General features: G+C 45.8%; 1 protein-coding gene across 3 annotated transcripts; it reads right to left on the bottom strand.

Annotated features, from left to right (window-relative positions):
• Window positions 1–677: 677 nt before the first annotated feature.
• On the bottom strand, window positions 678–25,140 carry zfc3h1 (zinc finger C3H1-type containing). 3 transcript variants are annotated; one of them, XM_088298345.1, is made up of 34 exons: window positions 24,432–25,140; window positions 23,670–24,074; window positions 23,466–23,599; window positions 22,449–22,764; window positions 22,178–22,371; window positions 21,981–22,104; window positions 16,761–16,822; window positions 16,513–16,680; window positions 15,784–15,942; window positions 15,293–15,552; window positions 14,369–14,476; window positions 14,118–14,292; window positions 13,917–14,045; window positions 10,541–11,182; window positions 10,360–10,463; window positions 9,751–9,882; window positions 9,464–9,585; window positions 9,102–9,203; window positions 8,910–9,029; window positions 7,700–7,934; window positions 7,442–7,628; window positions 7,168–7,356; window positions 6,320–6,560; window positions 6,139–6,244; window positions 5,879–6,077; window positions 5,257–5,351; window positions 5,070–5,177; window positions 3,845–3,949; window positions 2,250–2,388; window positions 2,080–2,180; window positions 1,903–2,004; window positions 1,774–1,813; window positions 1,444–1,506; window positions 678–1,176 (listed from the first exon to the last, which is right to left on the bottom strand). In XM_088298345.1, exons 1-34 carry the CDS (start codon window positions 25,000–25,002, stop codon window positions 1,042–1,044), a joined length of 6,072 nt encoding a protein of 2,023 aa, XP_088154471.1. In that variant the 5' UTR covers window positions 25,003–25,140; the 3' UTR covers window positions 678–1,041. The 3 variants fall into 3 exon arrangements, with proteins under 3 accessions (XP_088154471.1, XP_088154470.1, XP_088154472.1); XM_088298344.1 differs by having other exon boundaries at window positions 15,784–15,945; XM_088298346.1 differs by having other exon boundaries at window positions 7,700–7,865; window positions 15,784–15,945; window positions 24,432–25,139.
• Between the last annotated feature and the right edge of the window lie 1,460 nt (window positions 25,141–26,600).

Below are 26,600 nucleotides of genomic sequence, written 5' to 3' on the forward strand. Positions count from 1 at the left end.
TTTTAAAAGGCCACAGCGACACAACGGCCTACCTCAGGTCACCTCTCTCAATATTTGTGCCAGTCATAACCTGATATGTTACAGCTACCCAAAAAGATATGTTTTTATTGTGCTTTTTATTGAATTGTTTGTGACTTTTTTTTCTTTTCATTTCTATGACACTTACATCGCTCAAACAACCTCCGCGTTTCCCTCCCTTCCGACCTCCCCCGCATCCTGCACTGGGCCACACCAACATCCTGACCTTCTCACGGTCGCTCGTGCACACACACAAGATGAAATATATTGCGTATGTGAATTTGCACAATCCGAAACGACTAGTTATGCCACTTATAAAGCCGAAAGAATTCAATTGGGAAAGAAAAGTCCCCAGTGAGGGACTTGGCATTGAATGTAACATTTGATCATCTGAGGAGTTTGTTTGAAAAGCAGGAAATATTCTTGATGTTTCGCTCTACATTTGCATTTGAAGGTGTGAAGATACCAGAGTAAGGCAACTTTTAATTCTTTGAAATATTATTAGGCTCGGCTTGGGGTGAGCGTGACGGTTGCGGGTGAGAGCAGAGGCATGCTTTCAAGACGTCACTTCCTGTTTAGTCAGAAAAGACCAGAGACAAGTTGTGTTTATGTTGATAAAATAATTTAATATATAAAAAAACAAACAAACAAAAAACATACACTGATGAACAATACTTTTAATCACAAAAAAAAAAGGCAAAATTTCAAATGAGCTGTTTCCTGTCCAGCGTTTGTCACTTCCTGCGGCATCGCTGAAATGGCTAAGGCCGTGTCTTTGTTTCCCAGAAGTTAACAAAATAAGTCTGCTTCCTTGCTTCCGCAATAACAGAAAGAAATAGTGACGAACGTCCTTCGGGCCACGGGCCACGCACCCCCCGCCCCCCAGGGAAAAGAGAGGAAGTGAGACAAGGCAAACGTCACTCAGCAGACATACTTACGTACACCAGGAGGAGGCACCGCTTTTGCTCTCAACTTTCTGACTCAAAGTATCGCCGCCCTCACACGTCAAACGACATCCACCCATCAGACGGCGTCCGTCTGAGCTGCAGCGGCAACCGGCTCTGCTAAAGTCACGCCTGCCTCTTCGCCGCGACACAGCACGCGCCCGACGCGCTCCGCCGCACCTACGCCGCCGATGCTCGCCTCCCACTGCAGTAGCTGGTTGTCGGAAGAAAGGGGGCACAGATGAGAGCAGGAAGAAGGGGGTGGGGGGCGGGGGTGGAAGGAAACGGGATGGGGATAGCAGGAAGTAGAGGGACACAAGAGGAAGAGAGAAATTATTGCGACAAAGGAAATGCACAGGAGTGTGGTTGGGTGCAAGGCGGTGGGGGTAGGGTAGGGAGTCCATAGGTGAGCCTGAGTCACTCATTATGATAGAGCGGTTGCTTCCTGTTAAGAGTGTCGCTTAGCACGTGTGTGATTTACATGTTTCCAGAGGTGAGCGCAGAGCGGAAGATTCTGGAGCGCTTGCTGCACCATACGACGAGCCTGCAAATCACAAAAGCACACGCGAGGAAGACCACAAAGTGGAGATGAGGGAGGACAAACGCGCTCGCAGTTTAGGGTGGCTCATGCTAAGCTAGAAGGTGACTACACTAATCAACAAGGTTAGCATGATTACGACGAGTCAGAGGAAAACAAAGACGCGGATGCTTGGCTCTTTTCCTTCGCCACAGAGGCAAATAATCCAGGATGGTGAGAGAACGTTTGGATTGCATGAGCAGACTTAGCGTCACAGACTTGTTAGCACCTCACCTCTGCTGGCTGCCTTAGCTCCGCCTCCACAGCGATGGCTCTGCATGGAAACGTGCGTTAGTTGGGTGTGCATCTGAGTGTGTCTGTACAGGATGTGTATTGAAATGCGCACAATAAAGATGTCCTCACATGTTCCATGCAGGCAAACACTTGGGGGCGCTGGCGGTCAGAACCCTGGCCTGGAAGCGGACATGCTCCAAGTTCCCCTCCGAACATTCGTGGTGCATCAACCTACATGCACACATACAGCCACACACAGTTTGCGCAAGTGTGTGTGCGTGAGGAGAGACAAAGAGGCGGTCATACCTGAGTGAAAGAGCGAGGTTGGCAGGCATCATGTAATGCAGTCTTTCCAAGAGCGCCGCGTGCTGGGACGCGTCCACGCAGCTGAGGTAGAGCGCCACCACCTGAGGACAAACGCAAAGACACATTGACGGAGGCTGCGGGTCGCCCCACCCAGCCCGAATCTTTCTTGCCTTGTTGTGGAAGCGGTACGATGTCCAGAAGTGGGTGGGGTCAAAGGGCACCTCCAGGCGGGAGGGCACGGTGCCCAGGCAGCGCAGGATCAAGTCGGGCAAGCGCTGGGCCGCGTGCGTGCTGCAGAACTGAAGGTAGCTTTTGACACAAAGCAGGGAAGTCGGGGGTTTTTGGTGTGCACATGACTGGGGCGATCGTATACTTTTCCAACCACTTACAACACTCATTTTACAACAATTCATCCAGTCATTTCGCAAGCATATTCACCCGGAATTGTGAATCCTTTTTTGGAATTTGTTAGGATCACAAATAAAAAACAGCCATTGGAATTTTCTGCCAACGACTTTTTCACTGATTACTTGAAAGTGCGTTGATTTTTTCTTTTTCTTTTTTAAAGCTCGAATTGGACAGTTTGTGTTCGGCCATCGAAAGCCGGTGCCGGTACCAGATGAGGACGGATTGCTAGATGTGGTCGGGGTCCTTCGGTGGCTGCGCGCTTTAACCACGTATTACTGAAATATACTTCTCTGCCTCTGTGGCTTTTTTTTATCCCTGCGTGTTCCATTTGCACATTTTGTTTTGCGCAATAAAAAAAATAAAACTAAATAACTGCATTACTGTCACATTGGTGCATCAGCTCCTACGTCACTTTCGCTTCTGCCCCGAGAAGCCGCTGCTGCGTTTACGTTTCTCCTGCCGAATTTGCAACAACGTGGTTCACTCGGGCTGCAAAATTGCATGAATTTAATGTCTTTATATAGTGTGAAATAGTTCTTAATAAAACATTTCCATATTTTCCCCTCCAACCCAAAACCAGTCTGATTCTCAAAAGCAACGGAACATTGATGAGACGTCTTTGACAGGCGCGCAGAGGACACAGAAAAAAAAGGATGATGCTCGCAAAAGTAGCAGTAAATGTCCTTTTTTTTTAAATTGTATTTTAAAGAGTCATTTTGGAGAGAAGCGCTTTCCTAAAAGTGAATCATGCTCGGTAGGCTACTTGGCCGTGATAACAGCAAGCCGTTACAAGTCAAGAAGAAATGTAGTTTGTACTTGTGCTACTTTATTAGAACAAGTCTATGTTGTTAAAACATTTCTTTGTGTCGCTTTAAGTGAAATAAAGCCACAACAGTTGCTAATTAAAATGTTTTGGTTCTTTTCTGATTTTGGCGCAATGGGCATCGATTTCACTGTTACCACTTTTATCTGTTTGTAATTCATAATCCTTAATAGTCCACCAGAAAGTCTTTGCTACTGGGTGGCAACCGTGTATGCCTATTTTAAACTAAAACAGACTAAAACCTTTTTGAATTTCCGTCGACTAAAACTAAACTTAAACAAATTTACTTACTAAATGTGACCAAAACTAACAAGCACTTTCGTCCAAACGACAAAGACTAAATCTAAAAGACCTGCCAAAAACAACACTGCTCACGGTCATCTTTTTGATTTAGTTGTACAAAGAATTGAATAATTTGGTGCGACGCAGTCCGACATTTTTATCCTGAAAAACTTACTGGGTTGTTCTACGTCATTCAGCAACTTAAAAACAAATCCACCTGAAAATGAGTTTGACGGCACTGGCGGCACTCACTCGGTCCACAGGCGGTGCAGCTCGTCGCGTGCCATGACTGAGCCCAGCGCCCTCTCGAAGGCGTCCAGCGTATCCCCCACGGACCCGTGCAACCAATGCCAGCGACTGTAAGGATCAACATACGCGAGTGTGACCTCTTCAAATCACTTCCACCTCACCTGGATAAACTTGAAGAGGAGTTCAGATTCTTGCAAGAACAAGTACAAACGGGCAGTGCACAAGACGATGGAGCTTCTTCACGAAACACGCACAACTCGGCTTGATCTGACTGCCCTTGTGTTGTCGTAAGCAACGTGACAAGATTTGCCCAAAATAGGAGTCGGGCAAAAATGCTGACTGTGTTTGGATTGGCATCTTCAACTTGTGGACCTAGAAAATGCCCTAAATGTCGACCAAAAACACCCTTTTCTTCGTGATTGTGGGACTGTTAAAGGCCATCTTATATCTTATTAGTGAGTTGAGCATGTGTGAATGATTGCGACCGGAGTTCGCTGTCATTCATCATCATCATCTTCCCGATAATCAGCAATAGTGAGAGACCCCGATTATCGGGGCCAATATTCAGTATTTTGGTCCTTTTATTTTATTATTATTATTTTTTTTTAAACTTTGAAGGCTGATGAATTAACTGCCGGGAGGTAAGGCAAGAGACTTCGCCGAAATTTTAAATAGATGTCAGTCTACTACAACTGACAACTAATAGAAAACTATTTGCACTAGTAAACTTTAAAGACATGTTTGTTTTCATTAAACTGATGCAACTGAGCCTGGGATCTTTGTTCACTTTTTGTTAGATTTTTAAAATTAAGTTTTTTGAAAGTGATATCGCCTTGAGCCAGTTTGGTCAACTCCCCCCGCCCTCTTTCGTGTCAAACAGTAAAATAAATGTCAAAATAAACGTCTGAATGCCAATGAACAGAGCACAATAGGAGACCAGTAGTCGATTAACTCAAAGATTGGTTTCGGATGACTTTAGACTCTTTTAAAATGTTCATTCCACGTTTTTGAGAAAATTTCACAAAGATGGCAGCCACTTGTCACGTTGCTATTCTCACGTCTCGGAAAGATGTAGTCTGACTTGTTCAACTTCTGATTTCATCAAACAAAAATGACATAGGTGAGCCTCAGTCGTGTAAAAATACACCAAAATATTTGTAGCCATTTCCCACCGGCATGGAAACATCTGCATTAAATGGGGATCATGTGACTGGTGTAGGGCCGGTACCAGTGAAGCAGGTGTAGGAAGGAGCGCTGCTGTAGCAGCCGATCTTCCAGATCCTTCCTGATGACGGCTGACGTCCGCACGTCATCTGTGGGAAGGCCTAGGATGCTCCTGAAGGCAAACACTTGCAGTTAGGATCGATGGGAAAAAATGGACTGAACAAACGAACGAGCGAGGCGAGGCGACACACCGCAGGACGTCGACAGGTGTCACGTGAGCGGATTGCTCCTCACAAAGAGACAAGACGAATCCTCGGAAGAGCGGCGTGACTGCGCTCCACTTGTCCTGTCAAACAACATGTCACATAGCTTTTTGCCATATGCCTTTCAAATTAACTAAGAGAAAAAAAAAAAAATTTAATCCATCACACCCTCCCCTGCCCCGGGATTTGCTTTTTCTCCCGATACCAGTCAGCTTTACATCCCCCACCCTTTACATCCTCCACCGGCTCCCTCTTGTGGTAAGTCAAAGAATCACTGGCAAAGTACAGTTTAGTTGTATTCAACTTTTAATTTCCATACATTGGCATTTCATCCTTGGAAACCGTTACATTTGACGAATTGAGATATTTTTAAAATCAACTTTGATGCGCAACTCATCCTATGTGTGTTTTTAATTTTTTTTAACTTTCCTACAGAGCATTTAAGAATGTAACGTTACCTGGTGAGCCAAGGATTGGTTGATATATTGGAAATGGAAAATGTTTGCGAACCATTGAAATAATTTGAAACAATTGCAATCAACTGAAATGAACCACCAAGATGTCTGAGTGGACTGGCACTACTTGTCCGGCAAAAGGAAATTGTGCCAACCTGAGCCATGAGGAAGCGACAGCAGTGGTAGAAAACGTCGGGGTTGTCGGGACACTCGGCCAGCGCGCGGAGCCACGAGCCGACGGCGCCGTCGTCGTTTCCCGAGCACATGTGGAACTGGCACAGGATGTCGCGTAGGACGCACGATTCGGGACATGCCTCCAGAAGCACCTCGCACAATGACACGCCCACCTCAAACCTACACATAAGCACTCAGTGAGGTCACACGCATGACCTTCAACTTGAACTCTGCAGCTTACCTGCCCAACAGCTTGTGCAATAGCAGAAAGTTGGTATGTAGCGGCAGGCAGGCCGATGTCCTCTCGCTTGGTGCCAGAGATTCATCACTACACTGACGGATGCCGTCTGGTACGCAAAAACAAACACGCATGAACGGAAACATGCACACGGGGAGCGTCACGCCGTTTGAGTGGATTTTACCTGTAAAAAGGCCGAAAAGCGTCTCATGCTCCGTGGTGATGTCGGCAGCTGAGTGCCATGCTAACAGGAAGCATTCGCTGCTGACTAGCCTGGACGGGCCGGACTCAGACGGGTCATATAGAGCAGACGGGAGTTGGCCAAACTCTTTCAGGTGGATGTATGACAACCAGGCCAGCGCGCGGTGGCCTGCCTCGAGGTGATCGGCCACACGGGCTTCCGGGTGATTGTGCTTCAAGGCGTCCTGAAAGTATGGCGATGCGTCATGTGAAATGTTCCCTCCAAGATGACGAAAACTAATAAGCACTTTCGTCCAAATGACTAAGACTAAATCTAAAATACCTGCCAAATACAACATTGTTCCTACGTCGCAGGGAGGATTGTTTGCTCTGTGTGTATTTAAAGTCGCAGTTGTTTCAAATTTTTTTTTTTTTTTAAATGACCATAACATGAAGGCTAGTTTCGACTAGCCAGTCGATGGCACTGCACATTACATGCTAGTTTGAAGCTAGTGCACTTCCATTATCGTTTGAACAATTTGGTGTTTTTAAATATTCATTTTTTTGGTTGTTTCTTTGAGGTCAGTGTTAGAGGAAACTTAAACTGCGAGTGACAAGCGGGTCGCGGCAAGCACGCTCTGCTTCTCATTTGGAGAACTGTGAGCGAAGGAGTGATAAAAAAAAGTGTAAGAAAAATGTCTTCTCTTATTGAAAGGTGTTTCATCTATTGTGGTTGGGTGTGGGACACGTCAGAAATAAAGGGGGGTTAAGTGCAGGTGAAAATTTCAACAAACAGTGAAGGTTCCACAGAAAATAAACGGCAATCGTGAACTGCCCATAGGTTAAGCGTACCTGAAAGATGGCCAAGGCGGCATCCATTCGGCCTGTGAAGGCGTTCAAGTGGACGCGGTAGAGCAATGCCTCCAACAGCTGGAAGGAGCGCTCCTCAGACGCGGCCCCGCACTCCTCGCCCAGCAGGAAGTTGACGAGACGCTCGCACACAGAGTCCTTCCCCTCAAACGTGCTCGCCAAGCTCAGATACTGGAGACCACACGTAATGGGGACAAAGTCACATATGTGTCCTGAGTCACAAACGCCAGGTGGGTGGATTCATATTTTCACTCACGTTCCACCAAACGTGGCGGTGCGGTGCGTGCTCCACAGCCATCTGGCACATCTCCTCCACTTCGTCGCGGCGCCCACGGCGAGCGAAGAGCGTCAGATAGTGCGTCCACACTTCGGGGTCATCGCAGTTATTCTCCAGGGCGCGAGACAACGTGTTCAGGGCTGCCTCCAAGCACTCGGTCAGCGGCCTACAAAAGGAGAAAGACGGCGTTGGACGGGGGCGGTGGCCCACACGCCAGCGAGGTGGACGGCGGCATACGTGTCGCCTTGGTGGAGGTATCTGAAGGCCAATTTGATCCATAGCTGCGTGTCACCGGGGTTGTCCAAAACGCTGCTCTCCAGCTTGCAGATGTCATCAGTGTCACTGATAAAGTAACGCTTGTCCTCAGACGTCACACGCGCGTCCAACGGGCACACGCCAATGTCTGCTAACACACAGTGGCCAAGTGAAGACTGATGCATGGACGGCCCAACGGGACAACCGTCCACTTGCCCTGGAACACCAACAACTTGCAATGAAAAAAATGTGGCTAATGCCGCAAGACTTCTCTGTTTAAAGATAAGAAGTGGGCCAGAAGAAATGAGGCTTGTGTGACTGAAAATAGTTATCACACATCTGCTTTACTCCCACGATTTGAAAGCTTCTGCATTCTTAACAACCACGTGAAGTGTAAAAGGAAGATAAGACGGAGGCCTCCACTTCCCTTATCTGTCTGTTGCAGTGCAACGTTCTAAAGTTAGAGAGTTGTGTATGTGACTGAGATGTTTTGCCATGTAAGGCTTTGACCCATTTTTGACTCACAAATACAGTAATCTCTCTCTCACGTGCACATACACACATAGCAAAACAAGTTCACGCGTCGTCAATGGCTCGCCAGAAACCCTCACCCCTTAGGTTGAAGACATGTGAACGGGGACTCTGGAAATGCAATAAAAGCAGCGGGAACGAAGAGATCTGGCCGGCTGCCACACTAATGCAGTAAATAGAATAACAGTCTCTCACCCAAGTCGAGTGGAGAAATCCATGTGCTCAAGTTCCTATTTTTTCCCACCAAATTGATACTATTGTGTGCTTTATTTATACATTGAATTGTTTTTAAGCCAATGTGTTGAAATTGACTCTCTTTGACGATGACAAAGTGTTCATGGCTTAAACATTTTGTTCTTCGGTGTTTCCTGAAGAGTGATTCTTGCCAGGTGTGGGACCGAGGCCACTTTAGAATTATACCTGGCCATATATACCGGTGGCTAACAGGGAAGAATGTAGTCTTGACCGCAGAAATGCACGAGTGGGGTCAATGAATTGGGCAATGAAGTCAAAGGTTCTTGGAAAAGGCCACACTTGCACCCTGATATTATTGCCTCTTTGTATTATTATAACATTGCTACATAGGATGGGGCAATCCGCTTCTACATTGACAATCATGTCACGTTTGTGCGTACACACACACACGCACACGCACACGGACCTGACGTTGCGCACGTCGACTCCGCACCGACGGGGTCTTCCTCGCCGTCCCAGTCGTGGCGCTCGCTCTGCGGTGACAGCCTCCATTTCCTTTTATCCTTCCAGGTGGTGAAGGGCGGGACTGCACACAAAGCAAGTACCTGAATCAGCGCGATGCTTCGCCTCCTGACCGGTCGGCATGCACGTCACTCACCGTGACGACGGCTCTCATTGACTTTGCTGACCAGGAAGACGGCCTTCTGGTCCACTGCCATCCCGTCTTTGTGTGGACCGAACAGCTTGCTCAGGTACTTTTCTACAACACGACACAACCCTCAAAACATGTCTTTTGTTTTGACCTCAACTTCCATTTCCATGTTTATTATGAACCATCCGTGGTTCTCAAACCGGGGTCCCAGAACCCTTGGAGGTCTGCAAGTCATAAGTTAACAGTCCACAAAACAATTTGCAAAAATTTCAATTAATTGTATCATTTTTCATAAACGCACTCATAATCCTTTCCAAGGTGCAGCCTTACTCCGGTGTAAACAACATGTCGGGGTGAAGTCCGCCCACCTGTGGCAGCGCTGACTTGGCTGCCCGTGCTGCTGTCCGAGCAGCCAATCAGAGACAAGTTGTAGGACAGCACGTCCTGAAAAAGCAGACTTCCAGTCAGAGTGCAGTTTCTCACGTGCTGCCTGGAGGAGGACAGGAGGAAGTGATCATCATCATCATAATCATCATCATCATCACGACGACCACCACAAAAGTATGGTTTGATGAATCGATATCGGGCTACGAAAGGGGAAAGTGACTCAAATCAGCTCCAATCATCACGGCGCGAAGCCGTCTTGCCTCCTCACCATGAACAGTCATCATCGTTGCACGTTCCCGTCAGGTCGAAGCGGCAGAAGCAACGTTTGGGCTGGATGGCGTTGCTGTAAGTGGCGGAGCTCAGGGACAACTTCTCCTTGGTTCTGTAGTACGGGCTGAACCTGACGTTGGCACAGCACATGACCGCAAGGCGCACGTCAGAATCATTCTCGCGACAATGTCCATGAGCTAATGGGCACGGAAAGCCTGCCACACAATGGAGCTTTCTGCTCAGCACAAAGTCAGTCGCCACCGTTAGCTAAGCAGATAGCCTTAGTGTGTGCGCATCATGCCCTAACAGTTTTCTGTCTCCCGAGGCCTTGAAGCAAATGTCAAACACGTTTTGTTATCTTGAAATCATACGGACGTAGGATGCAATTCGATTGGCCCCCTGAATTTAAGCCCTCAACACGTAGTTGGAGTAGTTGAGCTTACCTCTTAAGGCCTTGTGAGATGGAAAACTCATCAAAAACAATGCTCACACCATGAGCTATCTGCTGAGCAAAATGTCACAGGATATTCTCGCTCGGCAGAGTTTCATGCTGCGGCAGGCTCAAGTCAGCCAGTACCTGCGTGCCATTAAGTACTTGAAAGCTCACCTGTAAGATTTGAAGACCAAGAGAGGACTGTGGTAAGGGCCAAAAGGAACTGGCCTCGTGAGCGACACTATACCTTTATTTGTATCCGTTCGAAATGCCAGCACCTGCGCATGTACACACAGATGAAAATGAACAGAAGCAAACACAGCCCGTCTCTTTAAGTGGGTGGCGGCAAGCATACCTTAGCGGTTTTGTGCACGTGCGTGTCTTGGTCCTCCATATGGTGCAGCTCACCCAAGTTGGCCAGTTCCTCCAGGAGTAACTCTCCAAGCCCGAGCTGCCGCTGGAGGCGGCTGCTGAGTGCGTCCAAGTCCAGACCGGCGGCGCATGCGTCAGTGGTTGCGTCCGCCGTGTTCTTGGCGGGCTTGGCAGCGTCTCGGCCTTTGGCTGCAGGAGTGGAACTCAGCTGCTCCAGGTTCGGTTTGGTAGAGTTGGAGCGGCGGAAGGAGCGACGCCGAGGGGGAGCGGAGCCCACGCGAGGTGCGCTCGTCACCTCCGGGTCCTCCGCCTTCGGCTCCCCCATCTCGGGATCGGCGCCGTCATTGCTGTCCAGGATCAGTATGTCCTGAGTGAGGTCGTGCAGAGAGGGCTGAGGTGGGCCAGGAGAGCCCGGGAGACAGACATTTGGGTCGGGTAGCGCGGCGGGTTTGGGCCGCCGCTCGTTCGGGGCTTCGTACGGCGCTGCTTTGTTGCGCAAGGCCTGTGCCTCTTTCAGCTTCTGGATCTTTAGAGCGTATTCGGACTCCAGTTGCTGCAGACGCTGCTTTTGTGCCATCAGTGCTGCAAAGTGATTGGCAGCATCCACCCGCAGAAGCTTACTGGCCTGATATGGCACACAGAAGAGGGGGAAAAAAAAAAAAAAAAAAACACAAACCCTTACTTTTTCTTTCAGTGTATTGTATCACTCTGGAAATTGCTTTGTACTGATTAGGGAGTAGGGAAATAGTCAATCAAATAATTTATCCGTTCCCTAATAACTACAAAGGGATTGGCACACTGATCCAAATATAAATGCAACATTTTGACTGAAGATCTTTTTTCTCAAATACTGTTTACGAATTTGTTTGAATTAGTGTTAGCGAGAACTTCAGCAAGATAATGAACCCACTTTGCAGGTGTGGAATCTTAAAAGGGGCTGCCACAAACGATTATTTTAGTCGTCGACTAATCAACAGTAGTCACGATTAGTCGACTAACCGGGTCATATGTAAATTGCGGCATGTCGCATCCAGCAAGCAGCTGCTCTTATATAACCATCATTAGTTTACAGCTTGATTCTTCATGTATGTACAAATGAATGGAATGATACAACATTCAACTTAAATTATGCTTTGCAGCTTAAACCAGCATCTCTGATATGTTCAATAATGTCGCAGTTAAAAATGAAGGCAATATTGTGGCCTTAAATGTTTTGGCTGCAATCGTTTAGTGCATTTTAAAACGAAACCAAAACTATACACAATGCAGAGTTGCACTAGTAACACAAAACTAACTATGAATACAAAAAGAAACAAATGTCACTCTTCTTGAGCACAAGTCTTTTTTTTTTAATGTAGAAGGTAGTGAAATCAGGAGTATATTAGGAAAATGCACTGTTTTTTGTTAGTACGATAACGTAGTACAGACGCTCCCCTGAATACGAACTTTCGAGTTACGAACAACGGTACATACGAACACTAAATTTCTATATGTCAAAAAATGTTCGGAAAGAGATGCTGTAAAATAGATTTTGTATTGCGCGCCTTTTTCCGAGTAGTGCTTCTTTCCGCTGCGAATACTGCTGCTTGGTGCTGTGAGAGCTCACCCAGCATCCACCTTCCTGATGAAAAAAAACAAAGAAGAAAACTGCAATCGTCGTTAGATCGCTTCTTTCTGCCGGTTTGGAGCAACTCCTCCAAGGAAGATACCCACCAACCCTCATCTTCTTCTCCTCGACCCTCAATTTCCTCCTACATCGAAATTACGGAGGAGGAAGACCCTCTCACAATATAAAATCCTCCTCATCCACTTTCTTCATCATCTACTCAAGCATCGAGTGCATACATCTTCCAAAAGTAAGTTAAACGTCATTTTATTTATCTTAATATGTACATGTACATACTGTGTGTGTGTGTGTGTGTGTGTGTCTCTCTCTCCAACATACATATTACAGTACTGTATGTATTCTCTCCATTTTATTAAATGTTTTCAGTACAAACCAATCCAGGTTACTTATACAAGCCTTAATCATACTTATATATACCTTCACTATACTTATATAGGCCTTAAACATAAATTATAATACAAAATATAGCGCTGAAGCAACTTACGAACAAATTCAGCTTGCGAACGACCGTTCGAAACGTATCTCGTTCGTAAGTTGGGGAGCGTCTGTATATTGCAACCAACTTAATTGTGTTTTATTGTTATGTGATGCCAACGAGGCCTTGTGGCATATTGGCATATTTTGTTACTTTGAGGCAAAAGAGATCTTTCTCCTTCGATTGCAAACACAGCATACGCACATTGTTTTGGTTGTTAAAAAAATGCGAGTTCACTGAATAATGCCTCCTTACTCCATATTAAACACTACAATATGTAAGCGTAGCAAAAAGAACACCGCAAACTTTGTGTGTGTGTGGCAACTACAGGCATCTTGCAGACGTGACTGAACGTGTCAGAAATGAAAAAAGGCATCAGCCACAACATGCTTCCTTTCTCGCTCATCGCGCATCCCCATCGTGCTGCCATGAACGGGAGGTTTGTGGCTGAAACGTGCTGTAAATGTAGGACTCTGTTGCTAACACCAGGTAGCCCCTCCTCGCTACCCACGATGCTTTTGGGTAGATCGTGGATTACCTGGATCAACACGCGACTGCGCATGTGCGCCCCAAATCCAGCGGGGAAAGGCGCGAGAAAAAGCAATGTACAAAATAAATAAATGACTCGTTGACTACTTAAATTAATTGTCGACGATTTGGATCGGTGACGTCACCGTGACGAGTTGACTAATCTTGGCAGTCCTAATATCGAGATGTTGATTATGCAGCATGATTATGGCACATATACCTTAGGATGTTCACGATAAAAGGCGACTCAAAAATGCGGCGCTTTGCCGCCTGGCACAAATGCGGCCAGTTTTGAGATGGCGTGCATTTGGCATATGCTGGCTGTGTGCAGGAAGGCCCACAAGAGCTGCAACTGTTCACTTCTTGAACAAAAGCAGTGTCCAAAGGCGTTTCTGAGCCTCACAAGCACAGCTCACACGTAACGACAGCTCCCAAGTACGCATCCGGGATCTTCACCTCCAAAATCGTAGGTGCGGATGCCTGCCATGCTGCCCAGCCTATTTAAAAGCCCTGGCAATTTGGGAGCCTCCCGAAATTCCCAAAGGCCACCACACCTCTGGTGAGAATTGAGAATTGTGACTTAACTTACTGCCGCGGAGACAAGAATTAGAATCCACACAGGAATCGTAATTTCGATCAGAAAATTATGAATCGTCAGCCTGACAATCTAACATCAAAAGATAAGAATGACATTTTCACACGGCTTAGGAGCTCATCCTAAATACTCACCGGCTTGTGGATGGCTCCAGCTTTGCGTTTGGTTTCTTTTCCAGCAGCTTTCTGAATCCAAAGCAGCTCCTGCTCCAAGCGGGCAGCCAGCGTCTTCTTGAGAGACACGCGGTGCTCCACACGGCGCACCTGATTGTACGCGTCGAGGTGGTAAGAGGCAGCGGCGGAAGCGGCATCGCAGGCAGGCGAATGTGAGCTCACCTGCTCCTGAATCTTCTTGAGCAGCGTTTTGTTGGCAAGCACGATCTTCTCAGAGGCCTGCATCTGCTCACGGAGCCTGGCCATCTTGGACTCTGCCACCTTGAGGGACTCGGACTTCTTCAGCTGCTGCTGCAGGAGGTTCTTGAGCAGCGCCTCGTCCCGTACCAGCAACTCTCTAAGGGGAGGAAGTCGGCTTTCTGGGTTACGCTGGCGTTTTTCCAGTGCCGTCGCAGCGTCACTTGTCTCGTCACCTTTGCTTCAGCAACTTCTGCTCGGCTTCGCTTATCAGCGCCGCCGCGGCAGGATTGGCGGCGATCTCCGAGCGAGCATCGTGACTGGACGCCTTCTGCTTCTCCCTGCTGTAGCATACACAACGCACACGAAAAGACCAGTTGTTTGTGAATTTGAGTTTACTTCATTACACAATGCTTTGTGACATCCACACGCCGCACCACCTCCCGTCTTGAACTATATTTAAAAAAAATAAATTAATAAATAAATAAAACTAATACAAAAACTCACAAATGAAATGGAATGTATAAAAATAATATACAAAGTAATAAAAATAAACTTGCTCTACGACTAAAACTAACTGAATTAAAAAAAAAACAACTAAAGTCGAATAATAAGAACTAAGTATGATGAAAAACACAAAAACTATTAGAACCTTGCCTCTAATGAAAAACCGTTTATGAGCCGTTTAAGATTAAAGATGTTAATTGAATATTCATTTAATGCCTGAGCGTATGGATACTTTGACGCCCTATTGCCGCTAAACACTAACAATCCATCAGTAAAATTTAAGTTTGAATTGAAAACATTTTATGACAATTTTTTTCGGGCCACGAGATCCACAAGGTCAATTTATAGGTCAACCCCCCCCCCCCCCCCAAAAAAAAAAAAATGCAGATTTGGAATCCTTGTTATATTCTTTTTCAATCAAAACATGTGATATAGTTCCTGAGGAAAAAAAAAAAAGGAAAAATGCAACGGGCCATAGCTCCCAAACTCTAGCTACAATTGAGCTAAAATTCAAGTGACATTTAATGTGTATACCAATTTTAATTAAAATCACTCTGTCTTGATGAGGAGGAGGAGGTTTTAAAATAACAATTTACGCCCATCGAGGTGAGTATTGCCACATCCTCTGAAAACTGTGCCGCGCAGCATCATACCATGCAAGCTCCTCCCTGAGGAAGCGGTACTCTGCCTTCTTGGCCTCGGGCAAGGTTTCGGGCGTCCGCACCGGATTGTTCTCCTTCTCCGAGGTCTCCGCCACGTCTTTGGATTTATTGGCGTTGACATCAGCTGTCCTTCGGGCTTCTTTGATCATGAACTCCAAGCCGCCGAACATGCCCTGCGCCGCCACGTCCGAGTCCGAGTCGCTGTCGTCCGACCCGTTCAGAGACACCACCACAGACTTGTGGCGTGGCAGCTGTGCATATGCACCAAAACAGCAGATCATCATCATCATCATCATCATTAAGTGGTGGGAAGGATTAAACTACAAACAATTGCCCATTGAATGTGATTAGATTTTTCAGGTGAGTACTTTGCAATTTTATTATATTTCTGCCAGATTTTGGGGCGTACCTGCCTCATTTTAAAACATTTATCTTTACTTTTGACACCTATGTCGTCATTGTCATCATCTTTGTCATCGTACCACCAGTGGTGCTCTGGAAGCTCCTCCTCGGGTGAACTTCTTTCCACGCTGCGCTGTCATGGTGTTGAGACTGACGGCGCTCAGGTTTCCTCTGCCAGGCCGCTCCATACCTGAGGAGGGCGCCGCGGTCGGGGAGGGTGGTCCGGTCCAGAACGGCTCCTGCTGACAGGTGACCACAATGTCATTGATATGCAGTCGCGGGCCGCCACCGGGGTGGAACGTCAACTCGCTGGGGAAGTGGGACGTGACGCCGGTACAGTGAAAGTCCAAGATTTGGAGATACCTTACTTAAAACTTTTTTCATACCACTTTTTGGTAATTGCAAAAAAAATATTTTAAAAGCAAATCTTATGCTTTTTTAAAGACCCGGCCGCTGTGGAAAATGTGACGCAGGTATGGGCCCCTTCTGTCCCCCGAACAGGACAAAGAACAAAGTGCGCAGAGAGTTGTGGAGGTTCATGTCATCATAATTATGCTTGAGATTAAATTGGCGAAACGGGACGTTGGAAAGTTTTTTTTCCCCCTCAGTGATAGGGCACGTCCATTTTGGAATTATCTTAACAGAGAGATTGTTAATGTTCTCCAACTGATCTTTTTTTTCTCATTTGTCTGTTCTAATGGAGATTTGTGGCAAATAAGACGACACAATAGCCGACCTCAAAGCCCAGTGACCGTTCTGTAACCACACGTGTAATTTCATTGAAATGCAAAGGAAGAATGCTACGAAACCTCAGCGGTCACCACCCGCTTGTTGGCCATTGACATGAGACACGTCTCCCTGAGAAGCATTTCTTCCTCCTCTTCTTCATCAGCAAACGGAGGCTTGGGAGGGAGTGCGCAGTCGTTGGCCAGAGGAGGGAGGGGCGGCGGCAGGGGAGGGGTAATGGCAGCGAAAGGCTGCAACGAGACAACAAAAAGTCCCAGAACATCCAAAGCCACCCGACAACTGCCAACTGAGAGGAGAAAAGCGTACTTACCGTCGCGTAAAGCGGCGTCACAGGGAACGACGCAGAGCCTTCAGCGAGGAAAGGAGGATGTGCTGAACAACAAACAGACGGAAAGTCAATTTGAGAGCTGCAGCTGAGCATCACTTTCATTTGTTAAGGTCCGACGTTAATGATAGACCCGTACTTCCGCCTGGGTCAGTACGGCATGTGTCGGCCCACCACAAACCTTACGGTAGGGAGGGGTGATGATAGTATTTTTTGTGGAAGAAGCCTCGAAAAATGTGGAATAGAAGTACTAATGATTATCAGAAGAAATGTTTTAATTAAAACCCCCAAATCGCCAAATTCTTGTGTTTATCTTGATGTTTGTGGGGGTAATGAATTCCAATGCGATTTTTAGAATGCCCGCCTAATCCCATAAAACAAAAAATCCAATTTGGAGGCCTCATTTTGCTGCATTCAGCCCCAAAATCTGTTTCAAAGATAAATATGGCATGTTACCTGTGTTGGGAGCGGTCAAGGCCTTCTCTGCTAGCCAAACATAATCAAGAAATCATGATCATATTCTTCACTTTGATGTCATACGATATCTTTGTGTTGAATTTTTAGGTTAGAGTTTTTATCCAATCAGAAATCAGCTAGCTCGTGTTGCCAGGCAGGTTTCACAATAACAGTGTCACGCACTATTCGTCCGAGGTCTTCAGACACAATCGTGCGGGCATCTGTTCTGTGTCTCAAAGGTTTTTTTCCCTGTTGATAGACAGTTACGATAGCCAATCAGATCACGAGTTGAGGACAGTAAGGCCTTCTCGCGGGCCTCATGTTGAAGGTGACAAACGCGTCTGGTGATTAGCTACTCGTGAAGGGGTAGCATTATGCGGAATCAAGACAACCGAAAGTCGCAACTGGCAACCGTTCGAAAATCTAAAATTTATCCTTGCTTTTTTTAAACCAGAAAAGCCGAAGGAGGGAAAAGTGTGCATTTAATTGCAGACACACTTGGGAGGACGTTTTCAAGATGGACCTTTCAAGAGAAGCTAAGTCGTCCAACACTCACTCAGTAGTGCATAAGATAAGATAAGATAAGATAAGATGTCCTTTATTAGTCCCACAATGGGGAAATTTGAGGTGTTACAGCAGCAAAGATATAGATCACACAGAGTCGGCGGCGTAATGTAGCCGTTAATGTATAACATTAGCAGCAGACATTCATAAAAACGCATGCAAATATACACAGTATAAATGTATCTAGTGTAAGGAAACACTCCTAATGCCTGTTCATTATACAGAGGGGGAAAACACTGTAATGATAAAAACTACTGAATGATTGGAAATACTGCAATGATAAAAATATTGCAATGATAAAAGTACTGTAATGGTAAAAGTACTGCAATGATAAAAGTACTGTAATTGTAAAAGTACTGCAATGATAAAGTATACTGCAATGGTAAAAGTACTGTAATAGTAAAAGTACCGCAATGATAGGAAATACTGCAATGATAAAAGTACTGCAATGATAAAAGTACTGTAATAGTGAACGTCCTGCAATGGTAGAAATACTGCAGAGATAGAAGTATTGTAATAAGAATACTGTAATGTAAACAAAATACATCATTGGTCAATATTTAAGTACACCCTTGGCTGAAAGTGCAGTAGCGGTTTATATTGCATCCTAGGACTGCACAAATTGCACTAATGCCCGCCCGTTTGTAGGCCTGACCCAATGTTCTTGTTAAAAAGTCTGACAGCAGTCCGCAGGAAGGAGCGGCGAAATCTCTCTTTGGTACAGCGAGGGTGTAAGTCTATCACTGAAGGAGCTGTGGAGTGCTCTCAGAGTGTCATTGAGTGGGTGGGCTGGGTTGTCCAGCATTGATGACAGTTTTGCAGTCATCCTCCTGCCCCCCACTGAGTCCACAGAGTCCAGGGAGCAGCCCAGGACAGAGCTGGCCCTCCTCACCAGTTTGTCCAGTGCCTTTATGTATATTATTTCTTCAGACGTGGTGTCATAAATGATGGTAATATGAGGGGGATTTATTCATGTCGGACTAAGTAGGACTTCATTGAAGGCCAACAAGTGAAATGCAGGGTCTGCCACTGCAGGTTACATATTGTTTCTCGTGGTTTCCTTTGCTCTGTGACGATTTGTTGTTTTTTACACTGCACAAGAGTAATGCGCGAGAGAGAAAGCATGAAACCAAACAACAGGAAAATAAACTGCAGCGAGAAGAAAATGATTACCAAGTACCATGGAGGACAGGTTAGGTCTGAAAATTGTCACTCCTTTTGGTACTCATGACATCACAGCTGTAATAAATCACAATCGCTGTGAAGCAGCCTTGAAGTCTTTTATCATAAGTTCAGACTTGCAGCTTACATTGTCCAGATAGATTTTCCGATTTGTAGCGCCATTTTTGTTTTGAAATCACTTTTCATTTGGAAAACATCACCGGATTGCAGTACAGAAGGTGCCGTATCGGGCGCGTAACGTACTTCCACATAAAGTTGTTGCCCGATTCTGATAACATGGGTTTGATCATGTACGTTTCCAAGACGCGACTATTTGTGAACGCCCGCCATGGGTTTTCAATATGTACGGGGCTTTGTTTCTTCTCCGGTCGACTACCACGTTTGCAATCTCCATTTGTAAACCTTGCCGCATCAGTTCAGCCTGTTGATGGTTCCATGCAATCTTGACTGCTGGAATCCTTGCAGCTTTTGTAACAGCTTTTCTGTACTGCTTGAATGAATCGTTCTGTAGAGCATCCAGAAGATCGGCTTATGGTGATTTCACTTGTACTGATCAGTGTTGTTTTTAACAGGCATTTTAAATTTAGTCTTAGTCATTTGTACGAAAATGCTTACTAGTTTCCGTCAGATTTAGTCATTCCTATTCGTGATAGTTTTAGGCGACGAAAACTCAAAAAGGTTTTAGTCGTCGGTAATGCAAAAAAAAAAGGTTTTAGTCTATATTTTGTAAAGTTATTGGACCAAAACTCAAAAAGGTGTTAATCTGTTTTAGTTAAACATTGACACACAAGGTTTCCATTCAATCGCAAAGACTTTCTGATGGACTATTAAGGATTATGCACAACAAACAGATAAAGTGGAATCAATGTGCATTGCTTCTAAATAAGCCGAGACCTAAAACGTTTTATTTGGCAACTTGTGGCTTTATTTCACTTCAAGCAACATAAAATAAAAATGTTTTAACAACATAGACTTGTATAGTAGCACAAGTACAACTCTATCACTAAAAGCAACTTTTTTTTTTATTTAACCTGAATATGAAACATTTTGTTTTGCTTATCTAGCATGCATAATATCATATGCACATTCAAAATATGGCATGTGCATGAAAAATAAGCGAGAGAGAAAGAGAGGGGCAGGGCGGTCAATGAGAGAAATCTCAAGCGTGATGCATACCATAAAATTCGGAAATAGCAAAGCCACCACATCTATACGGATAACCAATTCTTTCCAATCTTTTTTAGCACTGTAAATTTGTATATTTTAACGACCTAGGTATGTTATGTTTTATTGTTGGATGTTCCTGTTAATGGCTTGAGACAAATAGGTCATGTTGTACTTTGGGTGGGGAAATTTTCGACTCCATAAACGCAACATGTGGTGCATGGTCGCAAGTTAGCGCTTGTGCTTTAGCTTTTTCGATGTCAATCACGCCGCGCGTATATAAAAACTATGTTTTGATTTTTAAATACACGTGCGTTCGCTGACAAATACCGCCACAATCCACAGTAGACGCTACAATATTTTAGCGTACAACAACCGGACACCGCGTGCGACGTTGCATCAGACGCACACGGTCGCTTGTGTGTGCTTACTACAGCTCGCTATGTCCGAAATGACACTCTGTTGTAAATGAAATCGGGCGCAACAACCGAAACTTCTTTGACTCTGTGGTTTCATTGATCATTTTCTATGGAGTGGTCTCCTCGGCAGGAGCCATCTCGGGCCGAGACAAAAAGAGAATGGACAAACTGGTGAGGACGGCCAGCTCTGTCCTGGGCTGCTCCCAGGACTCTGTGGACTCAGTGGGGGGGCAGGAGGATTACGGCGAAACTGTCATCAATGCTGGACAACCCAGCCCACCCACTTGATGACACTCTGAGAGCACTCCACAGCTCCTTTAGTGATAGACTGTTACACCCTCGCTGTACGAAAGAGATATTTCGTTGCTCCTTCCTGCCGGCTGCTATCAGACCTTTTAACAAGAATATTGGGTCAAGCCTACAAACGGGCGGGCATTAGTGCAATTGTGCAGTCTTGGGATGCAATACACACTACTACTGTACTTTATCCAATGGTGTACTTAAATAGTGACCAATGCCGTATTTTGTTTACCATTGTAGTATTCTTATCATTACGGTATTTTGTATCATTGCAGTACTTTTACCATTACAGTACTTTTATCATTGCAGTATTTTTTATCATTGCAGCGTTTTTATTTATTTCCCCTTTGTACCACGGAAAGACATTAGGAGTGTTTCCTTACACTTGTATATGTTGTGGGATATAAAAGCGTGTGTTTATACAAGGGGATTTGTGTATATACGTATATACCGTGTATATTTGCATGCTTTTTATGAATGTCTGCTGCCAATGTTATTCATTCACGGCAACATTGCGCCGCCGCCTCTGTGTGATCTATATCTTTTCTGCTGTAACACTGCAAATTTCCCCATTGTGGGACTATTTAAGGACATCTTTATCTTTCAAAACTTCCATTAAAAAATTTCTTCTGATCTTTGTTAGTACCTCTATTCTAAATATTTGATACTCTTTTGTGCTGCGTTGACATTTTGGACATTGCAAACCTTGAATGGATGTGGGTGGGTAACCTTGCAGAAAATTAATTTCATTAAAAATTATTTTATTTTTGTAAACGTGTGTATTTTTGTCGTTACATGTACAGTATATCTAACTTTTGTAATTTCAAAAACTCAATAGGCTAATATGCATCTATTATCGAGCCGCTTATGCCCTACAAAGGTCGCGGACGTGCTGGAGCCAATTCCAGCCGTCTTCGGGCAGTAGGTGGGGTTCACACTGAACGTTGTTGTGAAAAACACATTCTTGTCTAGGGTATTTGGAGTTTTATCCATTTAAAATTGATCAACTAACTACACAACAATAACGGTAGCGAACGTATGACCCGTTCATACCAGCTTGAAAGGTGTAGTGAAAGCGACGCGCGACGCCCTAGCGATCGAGACACTTGGCGTGACATACCTGGGGAACTGGGCTCGCTGTCCGTGTCCATGGCAACCTCGTCGTAGTTATCATACTGATAGAGGTTTCCTGTTGTGTCATTGCCCATCCTGCCAGTGGACTTCCTCCCTTCGCCGTCCCTGGCCTGAAGGGCGGAGACGGAGTTGAATGACGGTGAGCGGGCTAACGTGTTGGTTTAGCTTGAGGGGCAGGGGTACCTTGGTGCTGCCGAGCGTCTTGCCGCCCACCAGCTTCATGAAGCGCTTGTATTGCTCGTCCTGGTTGGACAGATCGCGGATCTTGCGGATCTCATCCTCTCGTTTGTGGCGTTCGACTTGGTCGCGCTGCCGCTGGCGCTGAAGCTTCCACGTGCGCAGCTGTTGCTTCCTCAATGCCTGTTTGGAAACCGAGGCTGTGGAGAGCAAGCACGTACACGCTTGAGCGTCGCCTGAGCATTGTCGGGCACTCTCACTTGCTCCAGGTTCTCACCTGAGCCACTGCTCCTCTTTGGCCTGCTTCTGTCTGGAGGAGTTCTGGCGGGGGGCTTGGGAGCGGCTTTGGGAGCAGGCTTGGGAGCAGGCTTGGGCCGCTCTCTGCTCCCGGACTTGGCCTTGTCTCGCTCCCGGTCCTGAGCCCTAGACCTGGGCTTGGTCCTGTAATCGACCCTCGAACTGTCGGCCGTTGGTTCTATGCTCCTCTTCATCACCTGCCGCTCCTGCTGCTGCCATTTCCTGCTGGCCGACTGTAGGGCGAGCAGACGCAGCTGCAGCTCTGACAGGTCCTCCTCCTCCACCTGACCGCCCAGCTGCATCGCCGCAGACAGCACAAACATCAACTTCCTTGACTTAACATTTTCCAAGCGCCTATGATCAATTGGACCATTTCTGTGTTTTTCATACTTTGACCTTGTACATTTCCAAACAAATATCTGCTCTTTCTACTTTTTAAATCAAAATAGGCTCATGGCGTTTATCAAACTCTACAAATGAGAAGATGAGATAATTTTTTTTTTTAAATGTAAAAAAAAAAAAAAAAAAAAAACGACAAATTTGGAGTACACGAAATGTTCCAAACCGACTAAAATCTTTTTGAGTTTTTGTCGACGAAAACTATCACGAATAGGAATGACTAAATCTGACAAAAACTAATAAGCATTTTCGTCCAAATGACTGAGACTAAATCTAAAATGCCTTCTAAAAACAAAACTGCCTGGAGTTATTTGTTATAGAACCGTGGCAACCCCAGATATGGCAACGCTAAAAGACACAATCCACAAAAGGTGGCAGCCACGCGTCATGTTTCTACATTACAGGTGTTGCTTCAGTAATTCTCATCCTACTAATCTCTTTTTATTCGACTACAATTCACTCCCATTGATGGATATATATGTCAAAAAGTAAATTCATTTTACCTATGATGGCGGTGAAAGAGTTAAGTACAGTATGTGCTTGTGCCACCAAAACTCCAGTTTAATGCTCAGGAACTACAAAGATGGTGGCCAAATACCTCATCGAGACAGATGAAGACATCCTCGCTGGAGGCCGATGACTCTCTTCCGGGAGTTTTCACATCATCCTTGACTTCCTCATCGTGACGCACACACACCTCCACCGCCTTGGTCTCTTCTTCCACCCGCATTGCTGCGTGAACAAGACATGAAGTCAACGACGCTTCAAATCTTGCTATTGAAACTGCTTTCAACTCACTCACCGTCGTTCTCTTCTTGGTTCTGTTGCTGCTTCTGCTGCTGCTGTTCCTCGTCGGTGCTGGTGTCCAGACCGGCAGGCGTGCAGAGTTTCAGGCGTAACGGTTTGATGTTGAATGCCTGGAAACTTTTCTTGTTCTCTACTGGAACCTGCAAGGATGCTTGGGGAAGTGCGACGGCTTCTGTGGGACACTCCTGTGCCCCCTGAACCAAGGCGACTGCCCCTTGATCCTTGGCCTCCACCCCCTGGACCTTGGCCGCCATTGCCATGCTCTCCTCCTTCCGGATGCACTCCAGCTCAAGCTGGATCTGCTTGTACTTGAACAGCAGGTCCTCAAAGGACTCTGTACCATCGCACTTGGCCAGACTAGGTGGGGGTCTTCTTGCCAGGTTCCGTCCAAGCGGCTTCTCTGTGGTCACGTGTCAAGGAGAGGCACTGATCTTCAAGTCAACTATTTGGTTTGAAACAAGCTCAAGTGTGTTCTCAGAACAGGTGATCAGCGATTAAAACAAAACCACAACTACTGAGAATATTTTCCTCATTCAAATGACAAAGACTAACTGTCGAATAGACAGGTTGCTATCATTAATCAATCCCGACAGACAGAACGCTAAATGACCTGCGTTGATTATTATTGAGTCTAGTCTATCTGTCAGTCAGCTACGCGTAGAGCATGTGGGCATGTGTGGAAAAACTGCTGAGTGGTTTCTACCCACTTATGGTGTTTTCTGGAGTCAGTGAAGTGAAAATTTGTCGTGAAGGATACGTTTCCTACCCGGGGATTCATTGCGACAGTTGCTGTTCTCTGCTTGCCCATAACGAGCTACGGTGGGTCTGTGGCCGGCCCAGCCTTGGTTCCAGACACCTCGTCCTCCGTTGGGGACGCTCCGGTGTCTGAACCTCCCAAGAGCACCGTGGCTCCGCTCCCAGAAGCTGGGCCGCGGGTCGGCACCGCCGCACAAAGGAGCGAGTCCCGGACCCGGCGGTGGTGGTAGTGGTAGTGGTAGTGGTAGTGGTAGCGGTAGCGGAAGAGGTCGTGGCAGAGAGAGCGGGCCAGAAGCGTGAGGTCGGTCCGGCCCGCTCGGCCCGGACTGCTGCCGGTGGTTAGAGGGTCTGTGGACGTCGTAGGCCATCATGTGGCGAAAGTCTGGCTGTGAGGGGCTCATGTAGGGCGGCCTAGGACCTCGCGGAGGCACCGCGGCGCCGCCGCCGGGCCTGCTGCCGCTCCCATCCCCCAGCCGGGCTGCGCAGCTCTCCTCGCCTTCGTCGTCGCAGATTTCTCCGTCTTCCAGCTCGACGTCGACCGTCCGGGGTTGACCGGCCGACTCCAAATTCATGTCGATACCCACGGGGAAAGTGGCACGTTCACAAACGTCGTTTTTATCTCGTCAAGGCCATTTTGCTACTTTCAGTCTCTCGTCCTTCTGTTAAACAAGTCTCGTAAGCTCAAGTCCCGTTGAGACTCGCGAGACCAATTTCACCCCCCCCCTTCTTCTTCCTCCTCTTGTTATAATTTACTGGCGGATTACGTCTCTTGGCTGTATACCGCCACCTACTGTACAGGGAGCTCTGATAATGTAAGGCGAATATTGCGAAATAATTGAATATTGAAACCCCAAATTAATGTAAAGCCTGGGAAATAATTTAATGTTATCATTGTTTTGTCAGTCGTCACATTTATGGGATTGTCAGGAAGGCTCCTACTCCCCTGCATTCCCTGACCGCACGGCCTAGGCAACATTTTCCAATGGTATCTTATATTCATTCCTTTCTGAAGTTGTTATAGCATTATATTTGTGCTGTCAAGTGATTAAATTTGGTAACTAATTAATAAAAAGGATCTGTAATTAATTGCCATTAATCACATTTTAACTTCTATTTTTGTGAATCTTGTAATAATAATATGTTATGATAATATGAATGTAAAATAACCAAATATGAAGTATATTTTAATTGAAACATTTATTTGATCCTTGAGTAATTTACTCAACGGAGTCGTCTTGCCCAGCATTTCTCCAAATTTATTCAGTACATTTAGCTCTGCCCACAAGCACCACACTCCAGCAGTGTTGGGTTGTAAGGCCCAGTGGTGACTTGAGCATGGTGTTTTGTCCTGAGATGATGTGCTAAAGATGTACAGATAATATGGTACTGTACTTGAATTGGGCTGTGCATCCATCCATCATCAGTCGCGCTTTTTTTTATGAATCTCCGGAATTAACTCTTTAAATTTGACAGCCCTGCATTATAAGCGTACAACAGTGGCTATTTTTTTGTTTTCAGTTATTCCACTTACATATTTAGTGAATTTTAGGTCTACATTTTTATCGTATGTTATGCATATTTGATCTCGACAGGGACGTGAAAGGCGGAAGTCGCACCACACCGTCTTATTTCTGGTCATGTCGTGCGTAATTACTCAGAAAGTTAATGTCATCCTGACATTTGCACGGTTGTATAAATATCTGGCCCTCAGACTGTGCATTTTTTCCATGTTAAATCAATGTCACTGTGACTTTTGCAAGCTGGTATGAATGGAGCCTGAGATGGCACTGCACAAAACAGAAGGGGCTATAGCCCTGTCGGAAAATTGTGTAGCCGCTGTTAAGACTCACCAACATTTTATTTGATTTTGTAAAATACACTGTTTCATGGGAGTCAGCAGACTTGTGTCAGAAGGAGCCATTCTTTATCATACCATCCACAGACGGGTTTCGCGTGAGAAAATTCACATATATGCAGAACAATGCCAAACAGGAACAAGTAAAAGTAAATAAAATGCAACATTTTACTGTGCTTTATTGACTATATCGTGCCATTTTATTTGCAGTTGCGGACTATCTCATAGTTTACTTGTATCTCGTAAACTGACAAGCTAACAGCCAATCAGAGTGATCAATTTCCACCGACGGCCAACGCCATTTTGCTTCCTGTG

This window comes from Idiotropiscis lumnitzeri, chromosome 6 (genome assembly GCF_059441095.1).
Source record: "Idiotropiscis lumnitzeri isolate Australia: NSW breed Sydney's pygmy pipehorse chromosome 6, RoL_Ilum_1.0, whole genome shotgun sequence".
Taxonomy (NCBI): Eukaryota; Metazoa; Chordata; class Actinopteri; order Syngnathiformes; family Syngnathidae; genus Idiotropiscis; species Idiotropiscis lumnitzeri.

Bases quoted from the DNA above. Each gene is read 5' to 3' on its own strand.
- zfc3h1 (XM_088298344.1), bottom strand. From the start codon at position 25,002: ATGAATTTGGAGTCGGCCGGTCAACCCCGGACGGTCGACGTCGAGCTG. The intron at 14,477-15,292 runs GTATGATGCTGC...TGTATGCTACAG, and splicing joins CTCAGGGAGGAGCTTGCATG to CAGGGAGAAGCAGAAGGCGT. The intron at 5,352-5,878 runs GTTGGCACAATT...GTTGTTTGACAG, and splicing joins GTCGCTTCCTCATGGCTCAG to GACAAGTGGAGCGCAGTCAC.